The sequence below is a fragment of the Macaca mulatta genome, chromosome X (assembly GCF_049350105.2).
Source record: "Macaca mulatta isolate MMU2019108-1 chromosome X, T2T-MMU8v2.0, whole genome shotgun sequence".
In the NCBI taxonomy this organism is placed as follows: Eukaryota; Metazoa; Chordata; class Mammalia; order Primates; family Cercopithecidae; genus Macaca; species Macaca mulatta.
The window spans coordinates 18,382,320-18,409,305 of NC_133426.1; the positions used below are offsets into that span (position 1 = coordinate 18,382,320).

At 47.3% G+C, this 26,986-nt stretch overlaps 1 protein-coding gene across 1 annotated transcript in view; it reads right to left on the reverse strand.

Annotated features, from left to right (window-relative positions):
• Positions 1 to 3,875: 3,875 nt before the first annotated feature.
• RS1 (retinoschisin 1) overlaps positions 3,876 to 26,986 on the reverse strand; it is a 28,943-nt gene continuing 5,832 nt past the window's right edge. The window contains 5 exon segments of the mRNA NM_001194911.2: positions 3,876 to 4,306; positions 6,624 to 6,819; positions 9,365 to 9,506; positions 19,034 to 19,139; positions 20,018 to 20,043. Coding sequence (NP_001181840.1) covers positions 4,154 to 4,306; positions 6,624 to 6,819; positions 9,365 to 9,506; positions 19,034 to 19,139; positions 20,018 to 20,043 — 623 coding nt within the window. The 3' untranslated portion in view covers positions 3,876 to 4,153.

Consider the following 26,986-nt stretch of genomic DNA (forward strand, 5'->3'; position numbering starts at 1 on the left):
GCCCCAATTGGCAGTTTCAGAAAATTGAGAAGGAATATCACTGAATCTTTAATGCCAGTTACACAGAGCTCAGTAGGTGTCCGCAAAGCCCTTTAGATGCACGTAGCCTATTTGATCTTCATATCAGCCCTGTAAGGTTGGGCTTAAGAATGACCCATCATGGAACTACTCTTGGGACCACAGGGGAAGTGACAGTCCTTGTAAGCTGTTTGTCAGTGGGCCTTAGCAACCAAGCCCCAAGTGGACAGAAAGACAGGGTTCTGTGAGCATCCATTCCAAGGGTCACTTTAGGAGTTCAATCTTCTGGGCTCTGAGAATGGATTCATAGCAGTACCTCTATCTGGGAAATACCTTTGCTTTGTCCAAGTAACCTCCTCCCACACAGAGTACCCGAATCAACTCAGATTTTTTTTTCTTAATATTGGCAACACTTAATGCTACTTCTTTGTTCGTAACATTTCATTTAATTATTTAAAAATCTGCAAATGTTGTGTATATTTTACCGCAATTTTTAAACAATCTCCAGTGTAGACTGCGCTCTAGCATTTCTAAAAATAAAAGTAAATATGTTAAAATAAGGTAAGAGTGAGTTTTTCCTACATTATGTTTAATTTTTAATTGAAAGTTTCCCCCACAAAAGAAATGATACTGCAAGCATAGTTTGTGTGTTTGACAGCAAGATTCTATTAGGCTTCAGATCTCCCTCAATAAAAGTTTTAATTTTTATACATTCTGTCATATGAATTGAATGAAGTAAATAATATGCTGTTGTAAGCCAATTACCTGCAGATAAATGTCCTATGAATCATATATCTTACTGTGTATTAAATTCTGAAGTTTTGAGCAGTTTTCGATGTGAAATCCCAGCTGGCTTCTTTGCAATGATGGACAAGTTAGTTATAATTCATATGGAAATTCAGAGACCCCAGAATAGCCAAAACAATCCTGAAGAGCGAAGTTGGAGGACTCATATGCCCCAATTTCCAAACTTACTACAAAGCTACAATAATGAAGAAAATGAGATAATAGAATTTGGGTTCCAGAAATAAACCCTCTCACATTCATGGTCAATTGTTTTTTGACAAGGGTGCCAAAATTATTCAATGGGGGAAAGAACAGTCTTTTCAGCAAACTGGTGGGACAACTGGATATCCACATGCAAAAGAATGAAGTTGGACTCCTATTTCACACCATATACAAAAATTACTCAAAATGGATCAAAGATCTAACTGTAAGAGGTAGAACTATAAAACTCTTAGAAGAAAACATAGGGGTAAATATTCCTGACCTTGGATTTGGCAGTGGTTTCTCAGACATGACACCAAAAGCACAAGCAAAGAGAAAAAGAAATTGGACTTCATCAAATGTTTAAAATTTTGTGCTTCAGAGGACTCTATCAAGAGAGTTAAAAAGATCCACAGAATGGGAGAAAATATTTGCAAATCATGTTCAATAAGGGAATTATACCTAGAATATACAAAGAATTCTTAAACTCAGTAAGTTGTAAGCCGATTTAAAATGGGCAGAGGATCTGAAAGACGTTTCTCCAAAGATGTACAAACGGCCAGTAAACACATGAAAAGATGTTCAACATCATTAGTCACTAGGGAAATGCAAATCAAAACCACAGTTGAGATGCAACTTCACACATTATGGGTATAGTCAAAGACAGACAGTACCAAGTGTTGCTGAGGATGTGGAGAAAGTGGAAACCTCCTACATTGCTGGTGGAAATGTAAAATGATGCAGCCACTTGGGATAATAGTTCCTCCAAAGATTAAACGAGAGTGTGTGTCCCAGCAGTTTTACTCCTAGGTGTATACCCGAGATAAATGAAAACATACATCCGCACAAAAACTTACACACAAATGTTCGTAGCAGCATTATTCATAATTGCTAAAGAGTGGAAACCCAAATCTCCATCAATGGATGAATGGATAAATAACAATGTGCTCTTGACATGATACTGAACAATGATGTTCAGCAATAAAAAGGAGTGATGTAGTGATACACATGTTACAACGTGGATGAACTTTAAAACACTATGCTAAGTTAAAGAAGCCAGTCACGAAATACCACATACTATATGATTTCATTTATGTAAAACGTCCAGAATTGGCCAATCTGTAGAGATAGTCGATTTGTGGTTGCAGAGGGCTTGTGGTGGCCAATGGGTTGGGGAGTGATGGCTGATGGTTGCAGGATTTCTCTTTGGGGTGATAAATTTTCTAAAATTGATCTAGTGATAATGGTTGCACAACTCTGAATATACCAAAAGTCATCAAATTGTACACTTTAAGTGGATACAAACTGTATGTGAACTTAATCTCAATAAAGCCGTGACAAAAGTTTCCAACATGAACAATTATTTGGAGAGCCTTTCTCCCTGCCTGTTTCCTCCTCTCCTTTTTGTCTGAACTTTTGATGTGCCCTTAACTCTTAGGATACTGCCATTTTGTCTGACGGTCCATGTCGTGACCAAATTCACCTTTCCAAATAAGGGTCTCTGTTCAGGCGTTTCTATCCAAAATAGATTTGTCCTGTGTCCTAAGGCCAGGGATGCGTTCTCCCCCCCGCCCCCCCGCCACCGCCGCCCCAACACCCTGTGTGATATGTTTATATTTGAGAGAAGATTGGGCAGGGAAAAGCATTTTCCGAAGTTCAAGCATACAGCATGGGGACTAGAAAGATGCTGGGTTGGATATAAAATAATTGAGCCCCCAACGCGTCAAGGAGGATGTTTGGGGCTTTTAGAAGGCTGCCTGTTCACAGAAAAGGTGAATGTGTTGTCCAGGACTGTGTTAGCGCGAGTCTAGTCACTTGGCTTGTCATTTGAAAACGAAAAGTAACTCGGAAATGAGCTGCTAGCGGAGACTACCCTGTGTCTGGGGCCAGGACAGTCTTTACAGCAGCCTCATTCTCTGATTCCACCACCTCCTCTCCATATACCGCTCCTGCCCCTCCCCCGTGTTTAACAGCCTTTTCCTGGGAGGGGCCTGGAATCTCAGGCTGGGCTGTAAGTGGCCAATGAGACCTCCCAATCTAAGGCGCCGCCTCCGGGAACGGAAAGCCAGGCCCATTCCTTCCCAGAGAGCTTTTCAGGAGCAGGCGCAGTTTGCGTATTGCAAGGCAGAGAGGGTGGAAGGGTGAGAATCTTTCAGGGAAAAGCCACATGGTCCTTTTTATGATGTGAGTCCTTCCCAGTTCCTGCGAAGCATGTAGCCAACTAATGAGCCTCCTCTGAGTAGCCAGTGGTAGCTCCTGGGCCAGCTGTTCTCGAACTATGTTTGGTTTGCTGGGAAATGGTAGCCCTAGGTAAAGGGCAATGGTACTGTGTTGTGGTCATTCAGGGTCCCTACATATACTTGGACGCGCAGCCTGTCCTGTGTGATCACCTAAATGGTGACCACAGACACAGGGAATTTGCTGGAATGGATTGCAGAATGGAGCTGCATGTATTGGGCACTCTGGACCCTCCCGAATCCCTGTGTTCATGAGGGTGGAAGCCCAGACCCGCCTTGAAGGTGAGAACTGCGAGCAGAGGAAACCCCTACCTTGGGCTTTTGGTCATCTGTCACGTATAGCCTCTCAGGACACTGGGATTCTCACCCACCACACTCATCCCTGCAACTCAGTCACCCTTGAGATCCTCAGCTGCCTCCCCCGGGCTCTGAAGTCCTCTTTGGCGATGATTTAGTGGAAAGTTAACTAGGAGGAACTGCTCCCTTCTGCATTCAAAGCCAGGCTTTAGGAAACTATGTTTTTGTCTTGAATGTGGTAAAGCACAGGAATTTTCAAATTATCAGGACTGCTTTGTGTTCCCCTGAGACTGCACCTTTCACAGTGTCACTGAGAAAAAATGAGCAGAAAATTACCCCTGCTGCTTAGGCTTTTGTAAGAAAATTGGTTTTCGGGACATTTTCTTTGTTCTGACTTTCTCTGGCCCTGAGTGGGGAATAAGTTCATTTTTATTTCATTGAAATCAGAAAGCTATATCTTAAAAAAAAAAAAAAAAAAAGTATCTACCCAGCACTGCAGTTAAAATTTGCTTTGCGAAATATAGCCCTGTCCATCCCAGTGGTATGTGAGGGGGTCCCCTACGGCCCCGCTCTGCGCCGGTCACCCCCCAGCAGGCGCCAAGCTGAGGCAGGCATCAGGCACACTTGCTGACGCACTCCAGCAGCTCCATCCGGATGGCAATGCGGACGTGCCAGCCCAGCGGGATGAGGCGAATGAAGCGGGAGATGATGGGGGGCCGCAGCAGGTTCTGAACCGTGGAGGTGCGGTCCGAGTTGCCATAGAAGACCTAGAGAGATGGAGGAAATCCTGTCACCATCACATCGGGGGAGGGAAAAGGAAGAAGGGTTCCTTTCTGGAGTTAGCCCCAACTTTTAACTATGGAAATGATTAGAAAGTGGTTAAAGCACAGAGAGTTTGCGGGTGCCCTCCAAAATCTGACCTTGAGTAATTGTCATCACACCTACATTCTCGGAACATCTGGAACTGCACCATCCAATACGGTGGCCACTAGCCAATATGTCTGTTTACACTTCAATTAATTAAAATTAGATAAAAAATTCAGTTCCTCGGTCACATGAACCACATTTCAAGTGGCCGCCATATTGGACAATGCAGATGTGAACATTTCCATCATCACAGAAAGCTGTATTGGAGGGTGCTGCTAGAAAATGCCTCTTGACTCATCGCTTTTGAGTTTTTATCCTTTGCATTTTGACATTTTGAAAAGGCCCACATCACACTTACATGTTCCAAAGGTATCCAAAGTAGGGCTGAAGTGAAAACCCGTGCTTGGCTCAGGAGTTGTAAGCCAAAACTTAAATGTGTGTTCCTATTTTGATACAAGTGACGAGTACCTTTTCAACTTGGAAAATGTTTTTTTAAAAAGACATAAAAACTTGGCCAGGCGCAGTGGCTCACGCCTGTAATCCCAGCACTTTGGAAGGCAGAGGCGGGCAGATCGTTTGAGGTCAGGAGTTCGAGACCAGCTTGGCCAACACACAGTGAAACCCCGTTTCTACTAAAAATACAAAAAAATTAGCCAGGTGCGGTAGCAGGCGCCTATAATCCCAGCTACTCTGGAGGCGGAGGCAGGAGAATTACTTGAACTCGGGAGGTGGAGGTTGCAGTGAGCTGAGATCATGCCATTGCACTCCAGCCTGTGCAACAGAGCGAGACTCCATCTCAAAAACAAAAGAAAAGAAAATAAAAAGACATAAAAACTCAAAGGAAGATTCTGGAAAGGGGAGGGTGGTGCCAGAGTAAAGAGAAAGGGGGTTTGCTTAATGTTTTTAAGGATGTAACGTAAAAACATGCTGCGGATGTTTGACGCTATTTCCAAAGAAATCATTCTTTGCCCTCTTACCAAAGTCATGGTGCTCTGCCTGATGCCACGAAGACATTTCATTTCCTTCTGGGATTATCTCCTGAAAATATCTGGCTGTTGCATTTGGCGCCATCCATCCACAAAAAGGGAAGGGCCTGGTCTGCCATGTTCTTGCCTTTCTCCACAGTGGCACTGCCCCACACCACCCTCTCTGTTGCAGTTTGTCTTTGAACCTATTCAAGTCAAGAGCCAGGTGAAGAGAGGGGAGGGTGGAACAGGCTCTACCAGATTGCACAAGTGCAGGGGTGAAGTGCCTCTTTGCAAAGAACTTTCAAGGCCTTCAGAAGCACAGGGCTTGAAAAACTTCTTATGTCTTTTGGAGAAGCCAGCTAATAAGAATAAAAATGAAATGAAATGTCCAAGTATCAAGATGGTTTTTCCTATTGTGTTCAATAGGAACACAACCCATGAACGTCCTTGAAACAACCCATGAATGTCTTGCTGTATAAATTGTCATCAGAGACTTACAAAGCCTTCTGAATCTCAGCTGTACATGTCTACTTAACCTGATTAAATGTCAAAATTAGCCTGGGGAAGTCCTTACTCTTAGGAAAAAGGATGTTTAACATTTCCAAAGAGCTAGTGAGTTTTTAATTCATTTTTATGCATAGCAAATATATATATAGTCAGAAGTCTACTGTGTTTAGTCTATGGTGAAGACGACTTCGGTCTCGATCCACAAAGATTAATAGGATGTAGAGTTGCCCAAAGGTTTAAGTTCCTCTGTGTTTGTGCTGGTGAAGTCCTTTTAACCATTTAGCTAATGGGTAACTTGCTAGGTTCTCAAAAGGCTCCCCTCTGTCAGTCTCAAACAATAGGAGAGGCTACATCTATATAAACGGACGATTCTCTACCCACATCAATAACATCAGACAACACCCGTGAAGCAAAGTGCGTTCAATGATCCAGTGAGTTGAAATAGTCCAAATGGTCAGTCTTAAGAATTCAGGCAACTGCATACTGATATGGAAATTCAGATAAATTTTTTTTTGCACTTAAGAGTAGCACTCATTTGCAAACAAACTGTGCTGGGAACCAAGGCAAGCCCAGGAAAGAGAGCACAGCGCATTGTGGGGGAAAGCGCAGATGACCCACCATGCCGCGGAGTCAGTGCTCTGACAGAGGGCAGTGACAGGAGGGCAGTGACGGGAGTGCAGGGACAGGAGGGGAAGTCCCAGAGGGTGTGAGCTGAAGGTGGTTTGGGATAAGCCCAACTTACCCGGTTATTTCCAGTCTGGTCCTTATAGTAAATCCAGTTCAGGCGCTCATCGGTCCTGTACTGCACGCTGTACTTGGTCATCCACTCATCGATGTCACAGCGCCCCTGGGTAAGGATCCCTGAAATCACCTTGATCTCCTTCAGATCTATCTGTAACCACTGGCTACTGTCCTGGAACTTGGAGAGCCAGGCGCACCTGCCGAGAACATACCAAGTCACCGGGAGACTTCCCCTGTGCATGTCTGCAAAAAGCCGGCAGGTGCTGGCTTTCGAGGGGATGCCAACATCCGAAGAGCCCCCTGCCAAGCTCGGGCAGTCTGGGCTGCAGTCTGAGCCTTATCTCCTAAGAATGTCCAGCTTCTGTTGTACTTAACTTGCATCTCATTCTCCCTCTCCCTGCACCTCCACCTCCTGAGAAAAACTTTCCAGATTAATTTGTCAAAGAAATGCCTCAGAGTGTGGCTGAAATTGCCTTTGGGAGCAGTTGAACATGTCTGTCTGCAAAACATGCAGGTGCATGGCTGTTAGACCACCAGCCCCTGCCCTCTGCATGTGTCTCCCGGGGTGATTCTTTCTGCACATTTCCCTCTCTTCACACCTATTTGTGTTTCCCTCAGATGGTGACATTCCTGCCTCATGCAGAGCACTGACCCATGTGGATCTAGAAGGGCTTTGACAAGCGTCAAGCCAGATAACCGTTGAAGCAACTAAATTTGTTTATTTTAGCTACATTCCTCATAAACTGTGGAAACCTATAGTAGTCCCCCCCGCCGCCTCCTTTTTTCCCTTTAATGTGTATTTTAATTAACTTTGTAGGACTTAAGCCCTGGGCCACCTTCCCTTCTTTTTCCAGACTTACTCCTTGGGTGGCTCCTGACTTTTCACTTCTATCCCAGACCTTTCCTAAATCCCAAATCCAGAGAGTTCAGTTGCCAGCTAGAGGACTTCTGTATGCCTCTCAGCATCTCAGATGAAACACATCCCAACGTGAGCCCCTAAGTGCCCCCACCCCATCCCGCTTTCAGACCCCACGTCTCTGAGTAAACCCCATCCTCGCATGCATCCATGTTGGCCACCTGAGAACCATCCTGGGCCCCTCCTCTCCACCTCCAGCGCCCAACCCATCTATTGGCTCCATCTCCAAGTGCCTCAAATTCCTCTACTTCTGTCGGTCTCCACCGCCACCACTCTAGCCCATGCCCCCTCCTTTCTCGCCACACTTCCACTACTCTCCCTGGATTGCTCTGGCCCCACAGGAACCAGAGAACTTAAAACACAAATGTGCTTGCGATCGTCTTCGACTTAGAAATCTTTATCCGACAGAGTCTGCTAATCACCACCCGATACTCCCTTCCCATCCTCATTTGGTAATAGAACCCCTGAGTTTCATCTGGGCAAACGGCCGTCTGGCTAAGATGACATTGGTTAGTCTCCCTTGCAACTAGGTGGGGCCCCCTAACCAAACTCTGGTCAATGGGATGTGGGCAGAAGTGGCCAATAGAATATGTTTGTGTTCTTAAAGGCAAATCATGCACACTCTGCTGCTCTTTTGTTTCTCCCCCACTAACTAGAATGTGGATGTGATGGTAGAACAGAGAGACACCATTCTGGACCCCAAGATAGACGCTTCATGTTAAGGACGACAAAACAACAAGGTAGAGTCTGGGCCCCTCATGCCATCAAGCTGCCGTAACAACCCTAGACTGCTGAATGGAACTTTTTCTTTCTGAGACAGTCTTGCTGTGTTGCCCAGGCTGGTGTACAGTGGCGCACAATCTCGGCTCACTGCAACCTCTGCCTCCCAGGTTCAAGCAATTCTTCTGCCTCAGCCTCCCAAGTAGCTGGGATTATAGCCATCCGCCACCGTGCCCAGCTAATTTTTGTATTTTTAGTAGAGATGAGGTTTCACCATGTTGACTAGGCTGGTCTTGAACGCCTGACCTCAGGTAATCTGCCCACCTCGGCTTCCCAAAGTGCTAGGATTACAGGCGTAAGCCACTGTGCCTGACTGATGAATAAAACTTTTAAGTGAGCAAGAAACACACTGCTATATTAAGTCACCATACTTTGGTGCTCTTTGTTACAATAGCACGAACCTGTATGCTAATTAATATGCACTCAGGGTCCTCCCATTATCCCTACAGTACGGATCAGTCACTAACATGGCTTCTAAGGTCCTGCACCATCTGACCTCTGCCTGCCTCTCCACCTTGTCTCACCTGTGCTTCAGCCTTGCTGCCCTCTTTATGTTCCCCATCTACACCCTGCAGGTATCATCCCAACTCAGGGCTTTTGCACCTGCTGTACCCCACGCCTCTTCCCCTCCCTCACCTGGCCAACTTCAAGTCACAGGTCAAATATGTTTTCCTTAGAAAGCCTTCCCTGGCTGCATGGATGAGGTCTTTCTTCCTTCATCTCTCCCGCAGCACTCATAAGTACATTCTGTGTCATTTGTTTATTAGAGAGACCTATTTTTTTTTCTTTTTTGAGACAGGGTCTCACTCGGTCGTCCAGGCTGTAGTGCAGTGGTGTGATCTCGGCTCACTGTAACCTCCGCTTCCCAGGTTCAAGCAATTCCCCTGCCTCAGCCTCCTGCATAGCTGGGATTACAGGCACGTACCACCACACCAGCTAATTTTTTGTGTTTTTAGTAGAGACGGGTTTCACTATATTGGCCAGGCTGGTAGAGAGGCCTATTTTTTAAAACAACACATGAAAAAAATCCCCTGGGCCCTGCTTACCCAAAGCCTTGACTGTTGAGCCGGGCCTTGTTTGCAGTCCACGAGGAATACCAGCCCACATACTGCTCCGGGTTAGAGCAGGTGATCTGGTCTGGTGTGACCTCCCCTGACTCGAAACCCAGGGGCTTGTGATATGGGCATTCTGGGAAAGGAAAAAGAATTCACATTGAAACACATATCTCAATACTCAACAAGCACCAGGTGACTGAAATAACAAAACAAACCCATCTGCTATGCGCTTCGGAGATGGAGAAGGCTTTACCTGTCTCTGTGGTTCACAATGGTTACAGCTGGGTCTTCAACGGTTCACTACTCATGCGAGAAAGGAATGAAGGATGAAGTAAAGGAATTGCCACAGAGACTCACAAGCTTTGTAAAACAGAGGGAAGTGGCTCTATGGCAACTTCACAAGGGGTGTGCGGAATTTTGAGAAATACTTCACCTCCTCCACCAACTTAGAGATCTAAAAACCAAGAGGTGCAGAGTAAAATACCATATTTAAATGCCATACATCTTTATTTCCCCCATTAACACAGATTTAGCCATCCTGCCTGATGACGTCAGGTCTCTCATTGTCCTTGGGCAGTAGATGATGCCAATTATAGGGACAAAACCACAGTGAGAGGCAAGAAGGGCGATTACGTATTGAGATATTGAGAGTGACTTCCTACTTGTAAATTGCAGTTTTCTCACCAGTCTAATTTAAAAAAAAAAAAAAAAATGGGTGAAATGTGCCTGGGGGACTGTTGAGTGAGAAATGGCTAAAAGGAACTGCTTTTTCCCAGTGGTAGTAGCCAAAGGTGGTTCTTCTGTGTTAATTGTCTCCTGCTTCCTCTCGTCTGTGTGTCCCCTCATAGTAAAAACAGTGTTGAGGTTGGGCGCTGTGGCTCACGCCTGTAATCCCAGCACTTTGAGAGGCCGAGGTGGGCGGATCACGAGGTCAAGAGATCGAGACCATCCTGGCCAACATGGTGAAACCCCGTCTCTACTAAAAATACAAAAATTAGCCGGGCATGGTGGTGTGTGCCTGTGGTTTGAGCTACTTGGGAGGCTGAGGCAGGAGAATTGCTTGAACCCAGGAGGTGGAGGTTGCAGTGAGCCAAGGTGGTGCCTGCAGTGGCAGGCACAGTTTTGAGTTACCTGGTCAGAGGCTGCCAGTTTTCAACCCAGTATTGATTCATTCTCCCCTTCTTTTTTTTTTTTTTTTTCTTTTGAGACAGGGTCTCGCCCTGTCCTAGGCTGGAGTGCAGTAGAGTGCAAGCGATCCTGCCACCTCAGCCTCCCCAGTAGCTGGGACCACAGGTGCACACCACCACACCCGGCTAATTTTTGTATTTTTTGTAGAGATGGGATTTTGCCATGTTGCCCAGGCTGGTCTTGAACTCCTGGGCTCAAGGGATCCACCCGCCTTGGCCTCCCAAGGCACTGGGGATTATAGATGTGAGCCATCATGCCCAGCCTCCCCTTCTTTTTGACTAAAGAGCTCCCCTTTTATTGGGAGCAGCAATGTAGCCAGCTGAATAAAGAGCCTTTCCCAGCCTCCTTTGCAGTTAGAAGTGCCCACGTGACATAACTTCTGACCAATGAGATATAAAGACTGCCTGCTGGGATTTCTGGTCAGGTTTTGCTTTCCCCTTCTTTCTTCCTGTTGCCTAGACTACGTCTGATGGCTGGTGCGACAGTAGCCATTTTGCACCATGTGGGTAAGGCCAAGAGAACTGCAGAGGCCAAGTGCAGTGGCTCATGCCTGTAATCCCAGTGCTTTGGGAGGATCACTTGAGCCCAGGAGTTCAAGACCAGCCTGGGGCAACATAGGGAGACCCCATCTCGTGGCTCACACCTGTAGTTCCAGCTACCAGGGGAGGCTGAGGCAGGAGGATTGCTTGAGCCCAGGAGTCTGTGGCTGCAGTAAGCCATGATCACACCACTGCATTCCAGCCTGGGTGACAGACCTGTCTCAACAAAACAAAAAACAAAAAAACAAAACTGCAGAGACCTCAGCCTTGATAACCTTAAGTATTATAACTCTCTACCCCTAATTTTTTTTTTTACCATGTGAGTTAAAACTCCTAAATCAATAAGCCAGTATTTAGGGGGTCTTGTACTTATAACCAAACCCAGTTCGTAACTGAATTTCTACAGAAAACAAATGGCAAATGTATTTTCCTTTTTTTGTTAGAGACCCGGTCTCGCTGTGTCGCACAGGCTGGAGTGCCATGGTGCAGTCATAACTCTCTGCAACTCTAACTCCTGGGCTCAAGCTATCCTCCCACCTCATTCTCCTAGTTTTCTGATGATGAGTGATAAACTGCAATTAAGGCAAATCATAGTATTTTCTCCATCTGTAAATTTGAGTTCAGGTTGAAGGGCTGAACATATTCACTGAGGCACCATTACCTGTAACCATAAAACAAGGGCTGAAGTCTCTCTGGAGAATTTTTCAAAAGCCAGTAAAGTTGAATGAAACATGCTTGCAGAGATGGCCATGCCCTGTCCCCAGAGGCTAAAAACAGGCCAGCTTCAGGCCTCTAGCCAGGGAGGCTTAACTTCCTTTCTGCCCCAATGCACCAAAGGAATAGGCCCAATCCCACTAGTATCTGCAGCTCTGTGGGGCTGAGGGTGCGGGTAGAGAATTTGAAGTTTATTGAGTACTCAAGACTTTGGGAGTCTGTTACGATCATGTCAATTTCCGGGAGAGAGAAGAGGAGCACTTTGTGGGCCACTCAATCATGCCTTGTGTGGCGGGCGAATCATCAGGGGAGCTTATTCAGAATGCAGTGTCCAGGACTCCACCTCAGAGCAACTGCATTTTTAACAAGCTCATTTTTGAAAGTGCACTTTGAAAACCTTGGCCTGCCAAGGAAGGCATTCTGTGGGCTGGAGATCCGGAGGACTGAGTGCCTGTGGACTCGAGGGCACCCCCGCGACACCCCTCCAGCTGGGAAGACAAGCCCAAGCGATCAGGAGGAGGGGCACAGGACCAGGTGGCAGGGATTTTTCATGGGCAAAATTCTAACCTTGGGTGTCTCTGAGGCCCCTCCACTTTGAGCATTTGATGACTGAACCTCTTTTTTTTTTTTTTCCCCTCAGGGCCACCAGCTCTGAGGGAGTAGACAGAGGGGAAGGGAAAAAGCCAGTGCCACCTCTCCCAGTCACCTTATTCTTTGCACTTTGCTCTTCTTCGTCTGTTTCCCCTTCACATCTCTTTTGCCATTTCTTCCCAAATAGCCCATCTAACACTTGAGAGCGGTCTGTAGGCCTGCGGGTGTACCTGGCCAGGGCCAATGGCCTTGACAGCCTGGGAGGGCCTGTTGAGGCAGCGGAGAATGTGTGACTCACTGCGATCTAAAGACCCGTGTGTCCAGACATGGATGCTGTACTTACTCCCCAGGGAAGATGACAATCTCACTGTCACCTTGGCTTTAGCTGGTGTCTGGGAGCCGATGCCTGACTCCTAGGCCCCAAGCTTCATTCCACTGCCCTCTGAATATTTTCCAGGAGAACATTTCCGCCGTGGTGACCCAAAGAAGCCTCACACTCCGTATGTCCCAGATGGAGCCTTTCATCGCCCAACCTCCAGTCCTGCTCCCTATCCAGTGCTCCAGGTCCGAGGCACCTCCATATTCCCAACACTCCAGGTCCGAGGCACTGATGCTTTCAGCTGCCTAACCCAGCAACCTGGTAAGCAGAGACTCTAGACCGGTGGGGCTCGGCCTGGGCTGCACCTCGGAATTGCCTGAGGAGCTGTAGAAATGCTGATGTTCGGGCCGCACCCCCAGGGATTCTGACATCATTAGCCTGGGCACTGGGACGAGGCTGCCGGTGATGGTAATGGTCAAGCAGGCTTGCATCCAGCCAGTGACACCTGGGGTAGGGGCCCACCCTCTCAGCGTGCGTGCAGGCCAGCTGCTTAACCTCTCTGGGTCTCAGTCTCCTCATCTGTGAAATGGGGCATGATGTAGTACCTGTCTTCATAAAATTGCTGTAAGATTAAGTGAAAGTATTTGGAGATTGTAGAATTCGTAGAGCACAGTGTCTGGCCAAAAAGCACCAGGTACATGACATTGGGGAAGGTGAATTCGTGAGACTACATTGACACCTTCTTGAATTTTGCATGTTTTTCTGGCGAAGACTCAATAGGGAGGAAATCCAATGCCCCTCTATCCTACTCTGTTCTGTCCCCATTACCCTCCCTCCCTCCACCACCACAGCCCCCCGCCACACCCTCCAGAGAATGAGGCCAGCTTCATGTGACTAATGAATGGTTTCAGCTCTCCTTGCCCCAGGCAGGAGCAAGTGTGTGTGTGTGTGTGTGTGTGTGTGTGTGTGTGTGTGTGTGTGTGAGAGAGAGAGAGAGAGAGAGAGACAGACAGAGACAGAGAGACAGAGAGAGGGATGTGAGAGAGAAACCTTGTCAAAAGCATCCCTCAGGCTTATGGACCTGGAAGATCTAGGCCTCACCAGGAATTAGCGCATTACCCAAGAGAAGGAGGTGACAGCCCCAGCTAAAGTAGCAGGGATATGGCGAGGGCCTGAGCGCAGCGGGGAGGGACCTGATTCCCCTGAGGGGCTGGACTGGGATGGGTCTGGGAGCCCTGAGCTCTGGGCATGCTCAGAAAACTTGGGAAGGTCCCTCAGACTGAGTTTGGCTCAGAGGGAGAGGAGCCACTCTCCAGACGTCCGCCTTCCAATGGGGCTGTGGCCAGGCTGCCCTCGCAAGCTCATGGGGGGTTCATGTAGTCTAAAGGGGGAGAAAAGACCTTCAAAAATCCTGTCCGCAGACTCCTCACAGGCCATTACAAGGGGGCAGTCTGGCTAGATTTCTCCTAACATGGAAAAATAGAAAATGTGACATTTCCCACACTGTGTGTGCCCTGAAGAAGAGCACACTCCAGTTCTTTTATTGTGATTTTTCCTGACTCCTTCTCCTTTCCTCTTCCTTCTGTGGGCCTGGTTGAGCTCTTTTCAGGTCCATATGTGGCCTGCAGGCCTTCCCTGAGGCCATCCCCTCCCGTCCACACCCCTCCGTCTGCCCTCCCACGCCTCAGCCTTCAGATCTCTGCCTGCCCTGAGCCGGCTGAGGGGCCCTGGTGCTACCTCCCCAGCACCCTCCCCACCTGTCACGCACCCCTCCTCCTCGGGCGTACTTCACTGCCATCTTCTCTTGCCTGCCTCCCTCCCCATTCTCCCCCCAGCTGAGCAGAATGCCCACAGGTGCTGGGCACTCTCTAGATATTGACTAGACAGATGGATGGAGGGATGAATTAACAAATGCCGTCGGCCCATCTTGGGTGCCCACTGGGGACGAGCATAGGAAATGGCATTTCGAAACAGGCAGCAGAGGCCTCAGGGAAGAAGTAGACACTGACTGTGACCTCTGGCCTAATCAAAAGAAACCATAAATTGAGTAGATGCTAGAAGGCAACCTCAATAATGTTGTGAAAGAATTAAGGGGCTCCAAGGCTGGGTGCAGCGGCTCACGCCTGTAATCCCAGCACTTTGGGAGGCTGAGGAGGGAGGATCACCTGAGGTCAGGAGTTCAAGACCAGCCTGGCCAAATGATGAAACCCCATCTCTACTAAAAATACAAAAATTAGCCGAGTGCAGTGGTGGGTGCCTGTAATCCCAGCTACTTGGGAAGCTGAGACAGGAGAATCTGTTGAACCCAGGAGGCAGAGGTTGCAGTGAGCCGAGATCGCGCCATTGCACTCCAGCTTGGGCAACAGAGCCAAAACCTGAGGGGACCCTTATCAGACACACACAGAATATGACCTTCCTGAGTTTTCTGCCCAGTGTCACTTTGTTATTGCAGCTATTAGACCTGTTTCTATACTCATTTCACCCTTAGGGAAAAGCCTACATCTTCTGTGGCTCAAATGGCTCTTCTGAGCCATGATGTGATCATTAGATAGATAAAGGCATGTTTGCAATATGTTGCCAGCCCAAGGCTGTGTATATTTCATATTCTAGCCTTTTTACTTTAGTGGCTAATTTCTGGGTTTGTAGGCAGGCTTATAAAGAATGCAAATCTAAAGAAACACAGAATTCAGGGACTTTCTTAACACAAGATTCCAGACAGATGTGAATAGTGTTATGCATAGATATTAGACTTGAATATATGTGACAATATAGTAGAGTACAGGAGAAAATATGTAGGATAATATTTCTGGAAGAATGGATTATAAGTTCAAACATCATATAGAAGAGAAAATCTAGAATCAAAATGAAGCGTTAGCAAACCAGTGGATTTATTATACTTTTGATAATTTCCCTACCCTATTTTTTGCTCTCAGAGTGCCGGGGTAATCTTGGCTCAATGGTGGAAAAGACAGAGCTTTTAGTATTTTTAATAGCATTAAAGTGAAGATTAGGAGGCCAGAATGCATGTGGCCTTCTGCTCCGTGGGGGGCCCGGGCATTAGCCAGAGTGCACCTGTTAGCACCTCCTGGCAGCTCTGAGTGACCCCGCCATCCTTCTGTGCTTTCCAGGGTTCTCTTTCTTCGTGAGACAGGCTATGAGGGAAGCCCTGATTCACAGGACCCAGACAAACGAAGCTGCGTTTCTGACACACCATGAGAATCTGCGGCACTGACGGGCAAGTGACTTTTGCAAGCCTGTGGCTGGTTCCAATGCCCTGAATCATCTATCTCATGGAGGAACCAATTAACACCAATGAATCAACCATTAACGCTGAGGTTGAGTTTTCCTTTCTGAAAATATCTGCGTTGTTAAGAACAAAAACCAGGGCCAGGTGCGGTGGCTCACGCCTGTAATCCCAGCACTTTGGGAGGCCCAGCGGGCAGATTGCCTGAGCTTAGGAGTTCGAGACCAGCCTGGGCAACACAGTGAAACCCCCGTCTCTACTAAAATACAAAAAAAAAATCAGCTGGGCCTGGCAGTGCGCACCTGTAGTCCCAGCTACTCGGGAGACTGAGGCAGAAGAATTGCTTGAACCTGGGAGATGGAGGTTGCAGTGAGCCGAGATCACGCTACTGCACTCCAGCCTGGAAGACAGAGCGAGATTCCGTCTCAAAAAAAGAAAAAAGAAAACAAAAACAATGGAGAGAGGAGAGCACTTAAGCTAAAAGAATTTCTAATTTTTGAACTTCAAGCTCATGACAGCTGTATAGGGGAGACAGCTTTGGGGACCAGGGTCAACATCACATCCCTCAAACACATGACTCTTCTCTCCTTTTTTTTTTGGGGGGGTGGGGGACAGGGTCTCTGTCTGTTGCCCAGGCTGGAGTGCAGTGATATAACTATGGCTCACTGCAGCCTCAACCTCCTAGGCTCAAGCAATCCTCCCACCTTTGCCTCCTGAGTAGCTGGGACTACAGGCACATGCCACCATGCCCCCCATCCAGAGATGGGGTTTTGTCATGTTGCCCAGGCTGCACATGGCCCTTCTTGAAGTGTCAAACTTGATTGGGTCAATGAAGCCAATCCACATAAACAATGTCTTTTCAATTTCTTCTTACACAGAACTTAATTGGAATGGAATTCCAGGAGGTCTCATGTCTCTAGTGAAAAGAACATTCGTTACCACTAAATGGTAAATTTCTCTAAGGTGGAGACAATGCCTTCATTTCTGTCTCCTTGTCAGTGCCTGACACATCATAGGCACATGCTGAAAGATGGGTGAATTGAGTTATAAATGGAATGAGGGTGCGTCAATATTGACTGAGTCAATCATACCAACATTTAATGGCTGCATGAGCTCATGCCATGGAGCCTGATGGGATGTCCCATAGGAAAAGCCCATCGGTTTCCTCACGATTAGGACCCCACAGTTCCCTTGGAAAACAAACTTAGTTCAGAAATGACTTCCCCTTCAGAAAATAGGAAAATCACGCAGTAGAAGCCATTGTACCCTACCCTCCCACACACACATTGCAATTTGCTTTGTTAATGCAAATTTAATGAAATAATGAAAAGAGCCTCACACACAGACACACAAACCTGTCTCTGGTGAAGCTATTATTAGGCAATTGTGTAAAGTAAATGAAGTGGCACGATACCATCATAACCCTGGAGAGGCAGCAAGGCCAGTTTCATGCAAAACAAGCTCTGAGCATGGAAAGGATTTAAGCATTGCAAATATTTGCAGGGACTGCCCAAGCCTCTGAAAATTGGATCTGCTCGCTCCCTCCTCAGAGTGTGAGCTCTTAGGAGGCTGGTAGAAAAGAAACCAACCTTTATTCAACAGTGTGCTAGTACCCCACAGGCTGCTTTAATGCCTCATCTTATTTATTCCTTGTTGACAACCCCGTAGAGCAGAGGTCAACAAACTATGACCCATGGGCCACATCTGGCCCTCTGCTTGTTTTGTAAATAAAGTTTTATTGGAACCCAGCCATGCTTGAGCATTTACATATTGTTTATGACTGCTTTCCAACACAAGGGCAGAATGGACTAGTTGTGACAGACTATTTGGTCCACAAAGCCACAAATATTTCCTTACTCCTCCTTTACAAAGTTTGCTGGGCCCTGTCTTAGACATAGGCCACATCAGCTACAGAACAAATTGGCCTGGAAATTTCAGAGGCTCCACAAAACACAGGTTTATTTTTCACTCAGGCGACTGGTCTACCGTCGGTAGGCAGGGGGTTCTGCTCCACGTGATCAGCCTGAGACCAGGTTGCAGGAAAAGCCACTATCTCAACAGGTGGCTTCACAGCAGGAAAGGGAGAGCCAGAGAGTTGAGTGCCAGCCCTTCAGTGCCATTTTGGAAGTGGCCTGCTCACTTTGGCTGGAGCTGTTTGGATGGCACCACCTGATTAATTACAAGGGGACTGGGCAATGGGAGGGAAGCATGTGGCTGTTTGGTGAACAAGCAGTATCCAGGCATGGTACTATCATCACCTCCATTGGACAGACAAGGAAAAAAGTGGCAGTCCCAGAGTTCAGATGTGACACAGCCAGGATTCCAGCCCTCATCTTCCTGGCTCTGGAGCCTGTGCTCTTTTCAAAATTCCAGGCTGACTAGCATTAATTTCTTTTCTTTCCCGTTTTTTTTTTTTTTTTTTTTTTGAGACAGCCTCTTGCTCTGTCATCCAGGCCTGAGTGCAGTGGTACGAGATCACTACTCACTGCAACCTCCACCTCCCGGATTCAAGCAATGCTCCCACCTTAGCCTCCTGAATAGCTGGGACCACAGGTGCAAGCCACCACACCGGGATAATTTTTGTATTTTTAGTAAAGACAAGGTTTCACCGTGTTGCCCAGGTGAGTCTCAAACTCCTGAGCTCAAGCAGTCCACCCGCCTCGGTCTCCCAAAGTGCTGGGATTACAGGCGTGGGCCACTGCGCCCGTCCACCCGTTAATTTATTTTCAATCAGTCCCATTCATCGATTTCATTGAAAGTTAGGTCCCATCCTACCATCCCAACCTGGAGACATGGAGATCTAGGGAGCTGTTTCTGGACACTGACATCACGCCATGTGTTGAAGCAGGGACCAGTGTGAGATTCAAAGCTCAGAGGCCAACTGGAGAAAACCCACATTAACATAGGCTTAATAATAGTAATAAATAAATACACACAGCTACCATTCATCTTTCATTCTAAAGATGGGGGTAGCGTTCAGGAGGTTAATTCAGCCGAGTGGGAAAAAGGAAGAGAAATGGGGTGTTCCCAATGACTGTTCCATCCCAAGGACAGGGGATACTCACCTGGTATGCAGTCCAAGGAGGTGGCACCTGCAGACCACAGAGCATTGGGTCCTCCTTGGCAATCACACTTGCATGCTTTTTGGTACCAGGGGTCCTCGCCTTCATCCTGCAGCCAACCAGAGAGGCAGGGCAGAAAAGTCATGGTCAAAGGCAACTGTGGTTGCCACCCCTGGAGTGATCACATTCATTCCTTATGCATCGTCTATAGCAGCTTTGCTGCAATGGCCAAATTGAGCTATTAATCCAGCCTTAATACACACAGCTACCACTCATCTTCGGTTCTAAATAAGTAAATGTCTGCCACCCTAGGCGACCAACTAATAATCTCACAGATACACCCATCTAGAGGGCACCGTTCACGCCATTATAGTGTCTTCAGGAGTTTGGGGAGCCCCAATCCAAGTTTAGACTCTTCACATCCCCTGGAAGTTCCTATGTGGAGATAGATTCAAGATTGTGCCATCTGATTGAAGACTGGCTTTACTTTCATTCTCTAATTCAAACACCAGTCGTGGAGCTTGCCTAGGTCAAATGTGCTACTGCCACCATCACCAAAAAAATACTTTATTTATTTTTTTTGAGACGGAGTCTCACTCTGTCGCCCAGGCTGGAGTGCAGTGGTGTGATCTTGGCTCACTGCAGCCTCTGCCTCCTGGGTTCAAGCGATTCTCTTGCCTCAGCCCCCTGAGTAGCTAGGATTACAGGTGTGTACCACCACACCTGGCTAATTTTTATATTTTTTAAGTAGAGACAGGGTTTCATCATGTTGGCCAGGCTGGTCTCGAACTCCTGACCTCAAGTGATCTGCCTGCCTCGGCCTCCCAAAGTGCTGGGATTACAGGCATGAGCCACCATGCCCAGCCAAAATATATTTCAAAATACATTTAAAAACAAACAAAGTGATAGTCCTGTACGTTATTTTTGGTTGGGAAAATTTTCAAAACCACTATGCCTGTACATTCCAGCCTCCTTACCGTTACATACCTCGGTAGACGATAATCCCAATGTGGCTAAAGCAAAAGGATGAGACAGAAAAAATCTAATTAATAAAAGAGAAATCCAACAGCATCACTCGTTACATGGAAAAGTGAAATAGAAATAGTCACATGAAAGCTACCAACACCTCTTCTGGAAGAAGTCATGGTAAGTAAATATCTGCCAGGAAAAACATCCCCAGATGCTAAGAAGCTGGGGACAGTAAAATTAAACAGAAAGAACAAGATCATCATTATAGGCCGGGCACAGTGACTCACACCTGTAATCCCAGCACTTTGGGAGGCCGAGGTGGGCCTATCACTTAGGCCAGGAGTTTGAGACCAGCCTGGGCACCATGACAAAACCCCGTCTCTACAAAAAATACAAAAATTAGCCAGGCATGGTGGCACATGCCTGTAATCCCAGCTACTCGGGAGGCTGAGGCACGAGAATCGTTTGAACCCAGGAGGCGGAGGTTGCACCACTGCACTCCAACCTGGGTGACAGAGTGAGACTCTATCTCAAAAAAAAAAAAAAAAGATAATCATGGCCGGGTGCAGTGGCTCACGCCTGTATTCCCAACACTTTACAAGGCCAAGGCGGGTGGATCATGAGGTCAGGAGTTTGAGACCAGCCTGACCAACATGATGAAACCCCATCTCTACTAAAAATACAAAAATTAGCCAGGTGTGGTGGCATGCGCCTGTAATCCCAGCTACTCAAGAGGCTGAGGCAAGAGAATTGCTTGAACCCAGGAGGTGGAGGTTGCAGTGAGCCAAGATCGCTCCTCTGTACTCCAGCCTGGGTAACAGAGCAAAAAAATAAATTTTTTTTTACTCTCAAAAAAATATAAAAAGATAATATTTTTGTTTGTTATAGAATTTTGGAAACTACATAATGTAGCAAAGTGGACAGGGCAGGGAGAGGAAAACACCTATATTTGTTACCACCAAAGCCAACACTGTTAACATTTTAGTATAAATATTTCCTGTAATTTTTCTATGTGTATTTTTAAATATATTTGAGAACCTACTATCTAAACAATGTTGTATCCTGCTTTCCGTTTCACTTAACAGTGTGAAGATTTTCTGTTGTCTGTCTTTCTTTCTTTCTTTCTTCCTTTTTTTTGAGACGGAGTTTCGCTCTTGTTGCCCAGGGTGGAATGCAATGGCGCGATCTTGGCTCATTGCAACCTCCGCCTTCTGGGTTCAAGCGATTCTCCTGCCTCAGCCTCCCAAGCAGCTGGGATTACAGGTGCCTGCCACCATGCCAGGCTAATTTTTTGTATTTTTAGTAGACACAGCGTTTCACTATGTTGGCCAGGCTGGTCTCGAACTCCTGACCTCAGGTGCTTCTCCTGCCTCATCCTCCCAAAGTGTTGGGATTACAGGCATGAGCCACCATGCCTGGCCCCAGGTTTTTCTTATTAAATCTTCATCATCATCACCACCATCATCATCCCTATTGCCTGCCCAATGTGCTATTCAGGAGCTGATTCCCAGGTCCCTCACTGTGCCACAATTCGATGATTTAGGATTCAGACATTGTTTAGAAATTATTTTATAGGTTTGTCTATAATGTACAGGAAATGTCAGGCCACAATGAAAGTATAAGTACCATATACACAATGTGGGAAAATTGAAAGTGTGCAAAATTTAACATAAAACTGACATATAAACTCTCTTTATAGAAGCATGAATAAAGAGAATGAATTCACACTTTAACAGGTAAAGAGTTTGCATATATTAGCAGAAACTGATTGTTTAAAGCTTCACTGTCCAATGTAGTCGTGACTAGTCCCACGTGGTATTGGAATTTAATTAAAATTGGCCGGGCGTGGTAGCTCATGCCTGTAATCCTAGCACTTTGAGAGGCTGAGGCAGGCCGATCACTTGAGATCAGGAGTTCCAGACCAGCCTGGCCAACATGGTGAAACCCCGTCTCTACTAAAAATACAAAAATCAGCTGGGCGTGGTGGCAGGCACCTGTAATCCCAGCCACTTGGGAGGCTGAGGCAGGAGAATCGCTTGAAACCCAGGTTGCAGTGAGTCGATATTGCCCCACTGCACTCCAGTCTGGGCAACAGAGTGAGACTCTGTCTCGAAAAATAAAATAAAATTAATTAAAATTATCAAAATAAAAAGTTCAATTCTTCGGTCAAACCAGCCACATTTCAAGTGCTTCAGAGCCACATGAAGCTAGTGGTTACTGTACTGGCTAAGAAGATACAGAACGTTTCCATCATCGCAGAAGGTTGCATTGGACGCTGCTGGTTTAAAGCACTGATGGGGTACAGGAAACGCTACTGCCAAATATGGCACCTGGACACACAAGGAAACTGAGGAAACTGCAGAAGCAGGAAGGTCCCTCGGACCTGCTCCCACCCCCTCTCTCCTGAAGCTGGCCATAGAAACAAAAGCAGCCCTTGCCCCTTTCTCTCCTGAAATGGGCCATAGAATTCCTTTCACCCCGTCTTCCCTGAAGCAGACCATCAAACCTAGGAAGGTCAGTCTACTCTTCTCCCCTGAAGACCCTCACGTGACAGGTGTCCCGCCCTATACCCAGAGGAAAGGAATATCACACAGGAGCACCAACACAAATCTGAACAAACAGGCCTTGTTATGCTTTTCTCATTTATTACCACTAGATCATACCCTCTGATCCTCCAATCATATTTCCACACAACTGTCCACAAAAATGCACAGATCTTCCTGTTTCGTTGGGTCTTCATTTCTGAAAGCTCCTGTGCCATGTAAAACTTATTAAATAAGTGTGGATGGTGTTCCCTCATTAATCTGTCTTTTGTTGTAGGCATCTCAGCCATGAACCTTGAGATAAGTGAGGAAAAGCGATTACTTTTTCTCCCCTATACCACCAAAACTCCATTTCCCAGACTTTTTTTTTTTTCTTTTGAGACTGGCTCACTGCAACCTCTGCCTTCCGGGTTCAAGCGATTCTCCTGCCTCAGCCTCCTGAGTAGCTGGGATTACAGCCATCATGCCTGGCTAATTTTTGTACTTTTAGTAGAGACTGCGTTTTGCCATGTTGCCCAGGCTGGTTTTGAACTCCTGACCTTAGGTGATCCACCCGCCTCGTCCTCCCAAAGTGCTGGGATTACAGGTGTGAGCCACCACACCCGGCCTTCCCAGACATTTTGGACAAAACAAATATCTTTCTTTCTTTTCTGATGATAAAAAAATTTCAAACAAAAGCTGAGTGTAAAAAATGGAAATAAAAGTCCCTCCTTTAACCACTTCGCTATTTAAAAAGTGAATCTGATGCTCACAAAAAGCTTTTAGAAACCACACAAAGCCTTTATCATTACAATCATAAAAGCTTTAATTTCAATAATACACATTTCCCCGTTCTGCAACCACTTTTTTTGTGTCCACTGTAGGCCCGGCACTATAGTAGGGCCCGGGCCTTCTGAAATGGAAGCCTCACTCTGCTCACAAGGGGCTTGAAGACCCAGGAGAAGACAGACCACTGCACCATGCCCATGGTGAGTACTTCCATGGGCTATGCAGGGGCTGCAGTGGGAGGGAAGCGCACATGTGTCTTAGCCTAGGAAGATTCAGGGCCACCCTCATCTGCAGCCACCACACTGCTGTCTCTCCTGGGCGCTTGTTCCACTGGTTACTCCCCCACTACGGGCAGAATTGACCTTCTCAGGTAGCAATGGAGGTTAGGGAGCGCCATCTTTGTAGGAGGCCACCAGAGTCCCTGCTATGATCTGAATGTTAGTGTCCCCCCAAAATTCATATGTTGAAACCCAATCACCAATGTGGTAGTAGTAAGATGTGGGGCCTTTGGGAGGTGATTAGGCTCTGCCCTCATACATGGGATTAGTATCTGCGTAAAAGAGACCCCAGGGAGCTAGTGAAACAGGAAAGGTCCCCCTTGTCCCCCTCTCAGGGCATTCAAGGGAGCTGTGGCTCGCTTCTTCAGTGCCCGCTGCTCAAACCTCTACGGGAGCATACAGACGGGCAGGCTGTGGAGCTCCAACCCCACGGCAGTGTCTAGGGGTGAATGTTTACAGCTGAGGCCCCAGCGGGCGTGTGTTACAGGGTGCTCTTCTAGTTTGCCGTCTGTAGGCGGCTTGTGTTAGCTCCATTAGACCCCTGCCTTGTCACAAGGACAGAAAGCTTTCTGTATCTCGGGCGGAAGCCTTGGTGTGTTGGAAGAATCAGATCACATGTGGGCTTGGAGAATGAGTGCAAGGTTTTATTGAGTGGAAGGAGCTCTCAGCAGATGGGGACGCCAGAAGGAAGATGCTCTCCCCCTGGAATTGGGCTTGCTAGGTGGCCCCACTCTTCTCTGATAGCCCCGGCCAAACTCCACCTTGTTCCGCCGGTTGATGGCCTGGGGCTGCCGGTGTCTATCGTGTGCTCTTCCGCCGGCGCACTCCTCTCAACGCCCTCTCAACGCCCTCTCAACGCCCTCTCAACGCCCTCTCAACGCCCTCTGCACGTCCAGCCACTTGTGTCTTCTTCCGCCAATGTGCTCCTCTCCACGTCCAGCCGCTTGTGTGTCTGCTTGTTAGGGTCTCGGAGTTTTGATAGGCACAGGATGGGGGCGTGGTGGACCAGGGTGGTCTTGGGAAATGCAGCATTTGGGCACGAAGGCAGGAGTGCCTGTCCTCACCTAGGTCCGTGGGCACAGGCCTGGCGGTGGAGCCCGAGGCAGGGACCACGCCTTGCCCCCCTTCCCATCACTAGCTTGCCCCTCCTGCTATGGGAGGGCACAGCAAGAAGGTGCCAGGGATGAAGGAGGAAGCAGGCTCTCACCAGACCCAAATCTGCTGGCACCTTGATCGTGGACTTGCCAGCCTCCAGTATTGTAAGAAATAAATTTCTGTGGTTTATAAGTCACCTAGTTCATGGTATTTTATTAGAGCTTCTCAGACAGACAAAGACAGTCCCACGATGTCAGACTCTGTGCTGGCAGAGGAAGTTAACAATGAATTTTTTTTTTTTTTTTGAGACGGAGTTTCACTCCTGTTGCCCAGGCTGGGGTGCAACGGCGTGATCTCGGCTCAGCGCAACCTCTGCCTCCGGGGTTCAAGCGATTATCCTGCCTTAGCCTCCTGAGTAGCTGGGATTACAGGCATGCGCCACCACGCCCAGCTAATTTTGTATTTTTAGTAGAGATGGGGTTTCACCATGTTGGTCAGGCTGGTCTGGAACTCCTGACCTCAGGTGATCCACCCGCCTTGGCCTCCCAAAGTGCTGGGATTACAGGTGTGAGCCACCACGCCTGGCTTTTCTTTTCTTTTCTTTCTTTTTTTTTTTTTTTTTTTGAGACAGAGTCTTACTCTGTCGCCTAGGCTAGAGTGCAGTGGCAATCATAGCTTACTGCCGCGTTGAACTCCTGGGCTCAAGCCATCCTCTCACCTCAGCACCCCAGGGTAGCTGGGACTATAAGCCCGTGCCACCACACCCAATATTTTTAAACATATTTTTATAGAGATGGGGGTCTCACTATGTTGCCTAGGCTGGTCTTGAACTCCTGGGCTCAAGCAATCCTCTGGCTTCAGCCTCTTGAAGTGCTGGGATTACAGTCATGAGTTACTGCCACTACCTGCTTTGAGGCCCACCCTCTCTCCCAGGCACTCTGCCTGCTAAAGAGAGACTTGTCTCTTTCATCCTCCACGCGCTGAGGCAGTGAGGTGCAAACCTGATGCCGCCACTCTCCTGTGCAAACAGCGCACTGTTGCCAGGGGCTGAGTCCCACCTCTGACATGTATTACAATCTCTCCATTTCCGCACCCCTATGATGCATATAATAATAAAGTGTCCTTCAAGGGGTCATGCAGATAAATCTAACTCCTGCCTACCTCTCAGGATTTATGTTTCTCACTCTGTACTGCTCGCCAAGCCGCAAATGTGCCAGACCGTCTCTTGCCTCCATAGAATTTCTTTGCCTCAAATGCGTCCTCCCATCCCTACTTCTCCGCCTGCTCAGCCCCCTCCTTATAAAGAGGATGTTTCCTGGCCGGACACAGTGGCTCATGGCTGTAATTCTAACACTTTGGGAGGCTGAGGTGGGAGGATCCCTTGAGCTCAGAAGTTTGAGACCAACCTGGGCAACATGGTGAGACCCTGTCTCTGCTAAAATAAACAAACAAACAAATAAATAAATAAAAATTAGCCAGGTGTGGTGGCACACACCTGAGCTACTCGGAAGATATGAGGTGGGAGGATCATGAGAGTTAGAGGCTGCAGTGAGGCATGACTGCATCACTGCACTTCAGTCTGGGTGACAGAGTGAGACCCTGTCTCAAAAGAAAAAAAAAGAAGGTTTTTCCTGTCCTTCAGCTCACCACTTGCTCTGGCCTTTTCAGTCCACCTTTTTCTTGCCCACAGGTTATAGAAACCCATACAAAAGATGACTGATAATGACTCACCTCAAAGCATTCATTCATTCAACTAATATTCATTACTAATATTCATCTACTACATTCCAGTCCCAGCTTTAGGTGCTGGGGATAGAGCAGTAAACAAAACAGGAAAAACACATGCCATCATAAAGCTCATAGGCTAGTGTGTGTGTTGGGTGGGAGTGCGTGGGGAGAATACATTAATGAACGAAGAAAGAGAATAGATAGTATGGAAAATTACGGTGACTACTGTGGAGAAAACGCAAGGAAGTAGGGGACAGGAACTGGTCCTTTTGGGCTTAGGGAAGCCCTCGCTGAGAAGGTGATGTTGGAGCAAAGATTCGAAGGAGGCGAGACACCTGTGGGCAAAGCATTCTGGGCAGAGGGAACAGCATGTGCCAAGCACTCAAGGTGAGTATGTGCTTGGCATGTTCCAGGAAGAGCAAGGAGCCCCTGAGGCTGGAGCTAGAGGAGAGAGAGTCTTAGGAGATGAGGAGGTTGGGGGTGTCAGGGAGCCAGTTCCTGCAGGGCCTCATGGGCCATGTGAGGCTTTGTGGAACTTGAGGATAGATAAGGACATTACTGACCACGGTTTCAAA